We start from the raw sequence: 12,173 nt of genomic DNA, 5'->3' as shown, positions 1-12,173 counted from the left end.
TACAGTTATCACAGCGAGCAGACCTGATATCCCTGTCTAATTCAATTTCAATTTGCGCCCCATGGGAGATAGTGAAGAAAAGGTTGCAATGCTGTCTTTGGGTTGATATGTTCTTTTCTCCTTCAGGAAGCAGGCACGAGAGAGGAAGGGGAGGAGGGTGAGGGAAGAGAGGAGGAGGATTCAAATACCAACAGAATATGATTCTTTTTTTCTGTCTTTTTTTTTTTTTTTCCAGCTGGATCCTTCCAGAAGGCAGATGTGATGTGGGGAATGTTGAAATGCTGATTTGTTGTGAATTCACCTGGAAAACGTAGCTGAGGAGGAAACTGCAGAAAGGCTGTTTGTGTACAAATAAATATTCCTGATGGGGGACCAGAATTAACTGAATGTTGATGCCAAGAGCAACATGCACTCCCGAGGCATCCCTCTCCCCGCAAAACCTGCAAATCAGCCAACTGCACCAATTATCCTAACCTGTATCAATATCCTGTCAAGTGTTCACAATCCTGTCACCTAACTTCTTTTGTTTAAATAAAAAGGTACTCCTTTATTTCAGCAAACACATGTACCCTTTAATAGAAACAAAAAAACCCCACCCTATATATCAATAAGATTATTAATAAACTGCCAGATCCCATCAGCGGAATGAGCCTTCCACCCAATAACTGGATTTCACTGGCCAGAGACACAGGTCCTCTTTTTTCTGGCTGCAGTTGTGCCAACTGAAACAGTTGCTGGCCCTCCGCCTGCTCCTCAAAACGTCCACGGCTGGAAAGGAACAACCATTACACTGGGAGCAACACCAGCCCAGGAAGGAGGAGTTGACCCTTCAGCTTTGTGCTTGGCACTCCTGAGAAGCTTTTTGCTTCCACCCTGGTTCAGGGCTCCCAAGCCTTTGTTTCCTTCAATTCTTTTGAAAAGAAAGAGCAATGAGAGACTTTGAAGCAGTTTTCCCATGTTTTACAGATTCTTGGACTACACGGGGCTTAAGCTGACTAGTTTAAACTTGCAATCAAGAAGATGTTGAAGCCACAGACTCCATAAGATACAGAAAAGAAGCCAAAAACATACGAGCAAACATGTCTCTTCACTTACTGTCAGTGAAAGAGGCAATTATGAAGCAGTAACTAGAGGTGCCCTACAGGCCAACGTAGCGTGAGCTGTATTACGCAGAAGCAATGCCAAACCTCTCACCTGCGGTCAGTGCTGCTGTGGGTACCAGTGCTGGAGCCTCGATGGCAAGAATACAAGCAGAAAAGACATATAAGTAGCTATCACGTATTTACTTATCAGTAGCATCATACGGGGGCCTAACTCACAGCAAAGCAGCACATCCTGGGGACAGAGTTCAGAAGAGGCTTCTTGAGGTACCAAGTGGAGTCCTAGAGGACATTTGGGAGTGTAACGTGCAGATATGTGGCAGGCAGCATCGTGAATTGGAGCCCAGGATAGGAAGGATTTAAAGTTAAGCACGTGCTTAAGTGCCAAGGATGGTATCAGCAGCGGTGGAGGAGGGGATTTTCAGGCACGTACCTGCCCTAATAAGCCTTAAGCACACTCTCCAGCTCGCTAAGCATGCATGGGCTTATGATAGTATGGCGTTGGTCAGTCCACCCACCTATGCAAACACGTTAACTCTGCACAGAAATGACTGTTCACAGGAATTCAAACAGCAGCTTCAACTATGGCCTCAAGCAGAAAGCCATGCCTCACACCAGGCTACAGAGAACATTTTGCATTACATAAAGCTTTACTGCTGCACTACATGCAAAAGACTACCTGTGAGAAGGGTACCAGCCAGTTACAGTTAGAAAATAAGCAGGCACAATGATTTCTTTACTCATGTTCTTAATTATCCTGAGAGTTACTACAATGGAAAGAATTTTTAAATTTGGTATTTACTTGTTCCCATTTATAATGCATGTTTACTTTTAGCACATTATTTAGTTTGGACATGGAAAACAAAACAGTCAGCTTCAGTTTCATGTTCTTGTATGCTAGCCCAAGGCTGTTGTACTTGGCTTGTAAAGGCTTTATGGAAATGTTTAAATTTAAACAAAAAGACTGTTTTCATTTCAAATTAAAAAAATAATAAAACATCCCTAGTAGGTTTTGTGAACTCTTTAAAAATGATGAAACCAAACTACCCTCCTGCCCTCAGCTGCAGATCTAAGCTGATGGCTTCCTCCTAAATGTAAACGATAAATTATCATTATCCTGACTCAATTAAGCCACCAAAGAGGAATGCAACTTAGAAAAATGTTTTATTTATGAATAGTTTGCAGTCTTAAGCACAGTGCCCAGTTAATGAAGTATCACTTTCTTCAGGGATAAGAGATGCTCACAAAGGGGAGGGAATCTGTATTATTTACTGTGAACCCTGCCTGCAGAAGAATTGATTGCATCCTTCTTTAATGAGAACTGGGACAAGTGAGGCTGGTAGTGCCACTGGAGGATTATTTTGAAGTGATCATATCTGAATTGGTGTACAGGCAGGAAAGAGGAATAGTCTGGTATCTAGGCCTCCCTGAGTGGAACTTTTATCAAACACCAAAGTGAGAGCTGTGAGGGTCAAATCACTTGATACTCCAGGGCACAGAGAGTGTGTGTGGGCAACACACTCCTGCTCCAGACTGGGACACACATTAGCAATGTGTCTTTATACTCCAATTTGTTCAAACGCGTAACCCACGAAAAATACTGTTGTCCAAAAGAGTAAAGGGTTTAGACAGAGCAGGAAGACAAAAAGACCAGACGGCTCAGTGCTCACAAAAGTGTTGATCATAGACACTCTAGATGTAAATTTGCAATAATGAACAGGAATGACATCATTCTCTAGGGGCAGTGTTCAGCTCCTTATTTAGACAAGCATCTGGACTGATGCATTGGGCATGTTAAAAGTCTCATCCAAAGCCCACTGAATCCAGCAAGAACCACTCCATCCACTTGAGTCCACTGAAGACCGATCAGAATTGTTCAAAGCAGATACTCACCCCTCCTGCAGGTATATGTCCGGGCCACCAAGCAATAGCCGGCTCTCTCATGCCACCTTCAAAGGTTGTTTGTTTACCACACAGAAAACGACCATTGCTTCCTCCTAGAGAGAGAAAAGAAGCCATAAAAAACACGATATGCCAATATCACACTTCAAAGGGACACCATCAACTAGGAAATTTTTAGGCTCGTTTTAAATGAATTTTCCTTTCTGCATGAATGCTTCTTCAAATAACATGTCCAGAGTTGTTTTGGGGTGGGCCTTTTTCATTGTTGGTTTGTTTGTTGGGTTGGGTTTTTTTAAATATCCATTTGTGATGAAATTTTAGAAGTGTCTTTTCAGCACAGGGAGAAAGTGACAGTTAAACACAACTTTCTATCAACCAAACAAAGAAAATAAAACCCAAACCCAAACAAACAGAAAATACTTCGCTGGCATTTTCCTTCCCTTTAAGGATGTTAACTGCTGTTTGGAACTAAAGGAAATATGACACTTTTAAGGAGAAATAGTATTTTTTTCATAATCCTTTTAAAGCACCAGAACAGTATTAGATGCAGATACAAGAGAGAAAAATAATCATGCATTCCCTGAACGTTCACTCTCAGACATAGCAAGTGCTTTGGAGGAATGTCTGGGTTTTTAACCCAACCTTGTAGCTAAGCTTGCTGAGGAACAAAAAAGGAGGTCTTGTGACTGATTCCAGGTCACACAAAGTCAAACACAGTGGTTCAGCTGAAATCAGAACTCAGGATACTCCCTGCTCTGTGGTCCAATAACCACGAGACAGCCTGCCTCTAAATAGAAGAGAGTGGGTTCTAAAATCAATTTGCAATGACTCTGAGAAACAATCATTTAAACAAAGGAAAACTTGTAAAGTAACAACAATACTTTTTCTTCTTGCTATTTTTCATGAGAGCTAAAGAAGAAGGGGCTCTTCAACTCTCTGTAATTACTCAGAAAGCTCAAATATGCATTTGGCAGATGGAGAGTAAAAACCCTGCTAAGTTACTGTGCCTGGTCCTAAATAAATTTAAAAAAAAAAAAAAAAAATCACCCCCTGACAGTGGAGCACAAAGTGGAAATGCACATAGGTGAAGAGCCACACTGGGTTAGGCCAAAAGTCCATTTAGCCAAGGATACCTCCTTCAACAGTGAGCAGAAGTAATGAACATAAGCTAACTCTAAACATAAATGCTCTGCATTTTCAGGCTTCTCCTAACTGCATAAAGGAAAACCCCAGGTACAAGTGTGTCTACCCCTCAGACACAGAGATTTAAGCCTTGATTTCACAGCCGCAGACCAGGTTTGTTCCTCTGAGACTCACCTTGTTTAGGAGCTGAAACGAGAGCAGCCCCATTATCAGAAGTGAAAAACACAAAAGTCTTCTCGCTGATACCCAGCTTCTGAAGATGTTTTAGGATTTTTCCAATGCTATCATCAATTTCTCGCACAGCATCCCCATATCTGAGGCAAAAGTAGATGCAAAACATTAAAGGCAGCAAAGGAGGAAAAGTGTCACACAGCATAATGCAATCAGCCACAATGCTTTCAGTGCACGTAAGTTATACCTGTGCTGCAGAAATACTGCTCTTATGCATCAGGTACTGTAATAAAGTTTTCCACTGTCACTGCAAACCCCGCGTCTCTTGCCTGCAGAGAGCAACCTCTCTTGGATATCAAGAGTCAGAATTGTTCAGGTGTGAGCCACACTTGGACAGAAACCAGCAACTGATACAAATTTAGCTACAAAGTTCTCAAATATAGGCACAGCCACTTTGCTATAGACTTGAAACTAATAACATGGATTTGCTTATTGATGCCGGTTTGAAACTGTGCTCTCAGAAGCAGGGCTCGCAGTATCCACAGAGCTTTTTGCCTCCTGTAAGTTGTGTTTTTCATGCATGCTTTTCTACTTGCTGGTCTGATTTATAGGCTTTTAAAACAGGCATTGATCATACAAAAGCCTTCCAAAAAATCATCTGTGCCACATACAGCACTTCATTACTCACACAACTGGCAAAGGAGCTTAGACTCCCCCTTCACCCCCATTTTAGTCACATGATCTTCATTTCAGATTATGGCAAAATTATTAAAGAACAATCCAAGCAAAGTCCTCACTAACTAGTGTATTTCAGCACACACATACATTTTTGAGAAACGATCTATATACTTGGTTTTAATAAACATTACTTAGGTTTTCTGTTTCTGCAGCATGAGGTATTAATTAAAAAAAAAAATAACAACAAAACCAACACCCACAAAACCAAGACTTACAGTCCTCTCTGACTAGTGCCCAGGAACTGTTTGGAGGCATAAACAGGAGCATGGGTAGCATCAATTGCCCAGTATAAAAAGAATGGCTGCTGGCTGCCCTGCTGCTTGCTAATAAAATCGAGAGCTTCCTGTAAACAACAATAAAAATGAATTTAACGGAATCATTCTCTGCCATCTAAATCTGCATAAAAGTCACTGCAGCTTAGAAACCAGTATTAAAATAGACAGTACCTGCAGGTAGATCTGAGTCAAGTTGGCTTCACCTGTCTTCCGATCAATTTTGAAATCTTCATAATACCTTAAGATAAAATGAATCAGAGAGAAAAAAAAAAAAATCAATCCTAAGGAATATACAACATAAAAAGGCCTTTCTTCCCTTACTGTGTAAGCAGGTGACAAACAGGTCACAGTTGCTACTCAGCAAACTCTCTTCAGATATTAAAAAGAATGTCACCATATTTTTTCTTACAGAAGAAAGCAGTGAAACAGCTAGATCCAAATTAATGACAACTGCAAGTTTTGGAAAGACCCGAACCACCAACCTTTCACTGTTAAGCTATTAGACTAGGGGTAGTATGCTTAAAGATCTCATGCTGCTACTCTTTCAACAGAGAGCTGTTTGAAAGAAGAGTAAAATTTTCAGAAGTACACAACAACTTCCAGTGAGATAGAGCAATTCTGGAATCAGAACTTGGGCTGTTTTGAAAACTTTATGTTAGAAGTATCTTTGGACACTAATTAAGCAGAGAAGGGCAGAGGGCAGTCCTCAGGTGAATAACAGCAAGTGAAATAAGATGATAACAGACTCAAAAGTGAATGGACAAGAATGGCACAGACTGCAGAGCTGGAGCATAGAATGGTGTTACGCAAACAGACAAAAGGTTATTACAAACAGGAAGAGAAAGAATAAAGAGGTCTTTCAGTACAGAATGGAATCAGCTTCCAAGAGAAGTAGTGGAGTGAAATCATCACAGGAAGCCTTTAGGGTGCAATGGGATAAGCAAACATCTCTGAGGGAGGCACTCTAGAGCAGTCACACCCCTAGATGGTCCACATGCAACTTGCAGGTTGGCCTTGGTACTCAGAGCTTTATTAATCCTCAGAATCAAACATCTAGCTTCATATTTAATGAGCTTCAACTTCAAATTTAGATGCTAAGGTAGAGATGAAGACAACAGGATTCCTGCAAAAAGTGGTTTAGGAGTTTAGAATAAAGTTTAGTAGTCAGCTACCATGCTTAGTCTCTGAGGGGCATCAATACCATAGAAGTAGGTCTGTATTGTCTCAGCTTTAAGTGGAAAAGTCAGAGTGCCACAATCACAGCTGAGAAGCGCCAGGCACTGCCCACACAACCGTGCTTGAGTACCCTTTGCTGCCAGCATTGCCTTCAAAATCTCTTCTTCCCCCAGGAAGGACTATCCTTGCTTCCTCTCCTAGATGTGAAATTCACATACCTCTTGATGGTTAATCTATACCTTCCTGTTTCTGCCTGTCTTGTGTGTTTTCCCACAGGGCCTCCCTTTCAGTCTGTCTTAGCTCCAATGGAAACCACCACCCAGGCCTTGTAAGGCTGGATATTGGCCATCACCAGACTAGAGGGAAAGTCCTGTTCAAAAGTAAAAGGGCAAAGCAAGAGATGAGATCCTGGCACAGGATGTTGTAGAGTCCAGAAATACAAATGGGTTTAGAAAAGAGACAGTTCATGGCAGTTAAGTCAGTGGCTATTAAGATCTGGACACAACCTTCAGTTTCAGAAGGTGGACAACCATACAAGAGAAGGACCATTCCACCTATCTGTTTTCTTATACCCTTTCTGTAGGCATTCACTACCAGTGGTCATCGCACAGTATAATGGATTTAAATGGGCCTTGGTCCTGATCCAGAAGGGCTGTTCATGTGTTTCGTGACCTCTTACAAGCACCTTTCCTGCACTGGCTTACTGCTGAACTGCAGGATATTCAGGGCACTCTGAATAAGTGAGCATCTCAGATCATAAGAGAGTCAGGATATTCCCAATGCTTGACATCCTACAAAAGTCCTCTGCATAGGGTAAAGCACTTGTAGATCACTGCCCATCCACCTGAGTCTGTAACTCTGATTCTGAAGCAGCTGCTGTTTTTGCCAACCCCTTTTCATTGAAATGGGTTTGCTACACTAGCACTTATCTTCCAGCACTGTAATGTCAGCAGGGAAAGCAAAGAAAATAACATTACCAAGCAAGTAGCTGAATTACCTGCCAATCATTTCCCAGTCCCTATACACAGGGATATTGGGGAGCGCTCTGTTATCAAAAGGTCCAAAATGGCAGTTTGGGGACCCGAACCATTCATCAAACCCATGCTTCAGGGGGTGGAACTGGGGCCTGTGACCCAGATGCCTAGGAACAAAAGCAACAGAGGAATTAAAATTCTACTGCAAAGAAGCAAATAATAATCTCATCAGAATGGCATGCAAGAAAACAATCTTTGCCTAAGAAGAAAAACTTCAAGCATTTTAATCAAATAAATGATTGCAGACCACTGTCTTGATCTTCCTCATACTTGTTGCAAACACATCCATGCAGACTCACTCCAGTGCTTACATATATCCCATTTTAGTCTACTGTCCAATCTTTGTTTTCCATTATTTTATTCTATTGGTGTCTTTTCTCATGCTGTCTCGATGATGTGTACTGATGGACTACACTGCCCAAAGCCATTGTGAAGATGCACGTAATGTTTTACTTAAGGATTCTGATCTATGACAAGTCACTTTTATACCACTAAGCTGTAAAAACACAAGGTAAAGCTCATGAAATGTACCATTATATGTGCATTCCCTTTATGGAGTATTCATGCTGCCAAAATGGTACAGAGACACCTGAATGTAAGTGAGAATGAGTTCTTTATGTGCACATGTGAACACAAAACACATTTAGCTACTCCTGATGACAGTTCCATTCTACTACACAGCTTGAAAAATCTCCATTCTTAACTTCAAGATGAAGCTCCTCTCTAATCTCCAGCTTCTGTACTGCAAATTCTACATTTTCTTCTTTTATACTATCTTGAAGATACAGAATGTCCATCCTCTCCCGGTCTCTAAAGGAGACCTTTGTAGCTCAATGTTTATTTAATCATTCCAGTTTCTACTCACAAGCCTGTACCTGCAACCTGTCCATTTTGTGCCATCAGCCTCTGCACACTTTCTGAACATAAGGGGCATAAAATGCATTACCTGAAGTAAAATGATCCATGGTGTTATTCTGAGCTATTCCAAAATGAGTTATAACAGAAAATAATCATCATTCCAGCTATGATCATATCTCAGTGATATAACTAAAATTGCAAGTCTGACCTGAAGGATGCTACCCTTTCCTCATTTATATACATGATAAAACAAAGCTATTCCCAGCTGTTCCTACAACAGGGGACATGAAAAAATATTTTATTCTAAGAAAGCCCTAAGAGAACTTACAGAGGAAGAGACCTGAAAAAGTTATCAAATAATTACTGAGATGCACATTATTCTCTCCCTCTCACAACACAAAAGATAAAGAGATATTTAATAAAATGCAACAAGTTCTACAACGGTCATGGAAAATACTTGACTTGCAAACATATAATTAAACTGTGGAACTTACTGTCACAGGACACCCTGCAAAGTCTTTAGAAGGGATGTTGAAAGGATATAAAAATCTTCTTCTGGAAAACTTAAAAATCTTTAAAAGCCTTAAAATTCTGTGCGTGGCTAGGATGACACTCCAATTTAACTACTGTACTGTGTATTTCTTTACACCTTTCTAGGAAGCAGGTGGTGTGCACAAATGACAGGACTGCTGCTGTACAGTATCACTGCCTAGTCCTGTCCAGGATAACAGTTCTTGGGCACACAATGATAGTGCACTGCACATTCATATTTAGTCTCCTTGCTAACAGCTGCAGGTCCTTCCAGATTTGCTGTTTTCCAAATAACTGCCTGGAACCAATCTGTATTTGCGTTGTTTATTTCTTTTCCCTGGGTGTATGAATTTACATTTATTAGCACTGAACTGCATCTTATTGCATTCAGCTCACTGATCCGATTCTTTACGGCCACTCTGCTGTTTGGATTTGTGGTAATAAATAATTCACTGTCTTAGGTTAGTTTGCTTTCTTTCCAATTTCAGCAGCACCGGTGAATCCAATCACAATTCAAACTCACTTTTCTCTAACTTGTTAACAAAACTGTTAAATAAATTGTAACCCATTACTTTCCTAAATAATATTCCCCTCATACTACTCCTGTCCGAAGTCTCTTCATTAACAATTACTCTGCTAACCAAGCAGTACTCCTCTGGTGTCTGTGTAGTTTTGAAGTTGCTATTTATGCATTTATTTATTACAGCATTGTTACAAACTGCGAATCAACTGTTCAGAGATCCCCAGGCCCCATGGGATTCCACAACAGCCCACAAGTGCATTTGAAATTCGAATGTTACAAATGCACCAGTTTCAACTATTACACTGGTAATTCCACTGTGTTTGTTTGATCTGCATATCTTTCAGGCTTTTCCCTTCCGATTCTTTGCAGACATCACAAAACATTGGGTTTTAGTTCTTCTGTATCCTCTGCAAAGATTATACAGTACTCCCATGAAAGTCCATCAAGTCAAAGGACAACATTCACAGAGTATTGGATCAGCCTTCTAGGTCTTTTAAAACACCTGGTATCAACCATCCCGATCAAGCCTATTCCTATCCACCCTGACCTTCTACATTCAATGAACAATCTTCAATGTAGCCCTGGAGATGTCTGCATCTCTATTTCTACACCACACACTTCTACTCCCCCCAAAAGAAGCTTTCACAATTGAGTCTACTCTATTAACAAAAAACCCCAACATATAGCAGGGGCCAAAGATAAAAAGCACATAGGTGCTCAAGGCAAGTTCCAATAGAACATCTTGGTGTTATTTGACTAAATCAAGCAGTGTGATACATGGATGAAAGCACAAAGAGTTGAAGGGCTTATAAATATACATACAAAAAAATCCCTTCAACTCTTTGCATGAAGATACATGTATGCACTTGTAATGGTAACACTCAATTCAGAAATTGATCACAGCAGGGGGGAAGATCCACCACATATTTAAAAAGTTGGACATCTGAGCTCCATGACAGTTTTTTTTCCTGCAGTTCTGCTTGTTCTGCTGCCCTCTCACAATACATACACACACATACTGAAATCTCAAAGCAAGAGATCTTAAAATAATTTTACCATTTGCCAATGATCTTATTGATGTAGCCAGCTTTCTTCAGCAACTCTGGAAGCAGTAATTCAGAATCTGCAATTCCTCCTACTATATCCTGTGGTGTGTATGCTGCATAAAACAAACAAACAACCAAAAATCTTTCCAGCTCTTACAAATATTAGAGCAAACAGCTCATGGCTACCCATCATTAGAAGCACTGTTACTGGATCAGAAATAGCAATAAGCTTGAATTCCCAGCAATATCACTCCTTGGGAGTCCTCCCAGGCCATGAGATGAAGAGAACAAATTGATTCAGAGAGATCAAAGGAAGATCTCCACCCACTTGCACACCACTGCCAATAATAGAGAGGGCTGCCATCACAGAATGAAGGCAAGACCCTTGAAAGGGGGGGGTCATAAAAAGAGCAAGCGCTTTAGGTGTGCATTGGAGTTGCCTTCACTCTTGGAAATTTGCTGTATATTTTCTAAAATGAAGGCATTTTTTTCCTAAATCAAATGATCGAGAAACTTGCTTAGACTGCAAGACCTGAAAAAACAATATGTCTCCCATAGTCCACAGCTCTCTGGCCCTTGAGAATCTAAGGTGTGACTTTGGTTAGGACAGAGATAGCCAAGCACGCTTGCTGATACACAGTGTGAATCAGTACATAGCTGCTGACTCTTGCCCAAGCATGCCCAGGCACATGGCATCTTTCACACTGGAACTAATCACAGGAATCAAAATCAACCCAGGTTTGTTATGAACTGGTAACCTTCCCTAGAAGCACCACTGGCACAACAGTGCTTTAAAACTTCCAAGGCTGAAATGGTTAGAAAACTGGCTGCTGAATAAAACTGTTAGCAGCTTGTTCTTTACTCTGGGTGTTAACATACACCCCACGTGACTTTCTTTCACCAGACACCAATCAGTCTGCCCAGAGGAAACACTTCTCAGCCAGCAGAAGCAAATGGATCAACCAGCCTTGTTTATCTCTCTTAATTTGAGGAGGTTTTCTGCTTGATGAGGAGGAAGCAATAAATTTCACGCTTATTACCAGCAGTTAACATGGTAATCTTTTTGTGCCATTCTGGAAGATCCATAGGGGAAGATCACCGAGCCAAGCCTTTGTTCAAAGCAAGACTTCCTACAAAGCACAGAGGGAAATCAAGAGAGGAAGGCAAATCAGGAATGAAGTCCATACCGTTTCTGGCATGTGCATTTGTGGTGTAAAAACCATTCCTCACTGGGAGACGGCCTGTCAACAGTGCTGCCCTTGCTGCAAACAACAAAAAACATTTTATTTTACATGCATTCTTTGCTTAATATTAACATTAAGGCTGAGGACAGCGCTCTGACTGAAGGATGTCAGTGTCCTTTTGCCACAGCCAGCTACTAAGATCACTCACATTGGAACAGGCAGCAACTCCTGTCTCCAGTGAGCCATGGAGAGAGCCAGGTTCTGATATGACACCATTTGAGTTATTCCAAGACAAACCCGACTGAAATTTGGCTCCTCTATTAAATTATCCACTGCTGAAGAATAATTACTTTCAATAGTCAACATAGCAGCCCTTCTAACTCAGTAATTATAAAAGGAATACCTGACATATACATTTAAGAGGAAATCATAACACAAACTGATTACACGCTTAAGGCTAAGTTTTCAAGCTTGCCTGAACAAAAGTCACGT

The 12,173-nt window shown here is 40.9% G+C and overlaps 1 protein-coding gene across 10 annotated transcripts in view; it reads right to left on the bottom strand.

Annotated features, from left to right (window-relative positions):
* The window catches only part of GALNS (galactosamine (N-acetyl)-6-sulfatase), a 56,534-nt gene that overhangs the window by 39,252 nt on the left and 5,109 nt on the right, over window positions 1–12,173 (bottom strand). For all 10 annotated transcript variants that reach the window (XM_075039828.1, XM_075039829.1, XM_075039830.1 and 7 more), the window contains exons 3-9: window positions 11,685–11,759; window positions 10,508–10,610; window positions 7,503–7,646; window positions 5,501–5,567; window positions 5,270–5,397; window positions 4,320–4,459; window positions 2,994–3,097 (exon numbers count right to left, since the gene is read on the bottom strand). In XM_075039828.1, the coding sequence (XP_074895929.1) occupies window positions 2,994–3,097; window positions 4,320–4,459; window positions 5,270–5,397; window positions 5,501–5,567; window positions 7,503–7,646; window positions 10,508–10,610; window positions 11,685–11,759 (761 nt within the window). The remainder of the gene's footprint in view (window positions 1–2,993; window positions 3,098–4,319; window positions 4,460–5,269; window positions 5,398–5,500; window positions 5,568–7,502; window positions 7,647–10,507; window positions 10,611–11,684; window positions 11,760–12,173) is intronic.

The sequence above is a fragment of the Buteo buteo genome, chromosome 11 (assembly GCF_964188355.1).
Source record: "Buteo buteo chromosome 11, bButBut1.hap1.1, whole genome shotgun sequence".
In the NCBI taxonomy this organism is placed as follows: Eukaryota; Metazoa; Chordata; class Aves; order Accipitriformes; family Accipitridae; genus Buteo; species Buteo buteo.
Note: the sequence above shows the minus strand (reverse complement) of the source record. Positions and strands in the feature narration are given on the sequence as shown.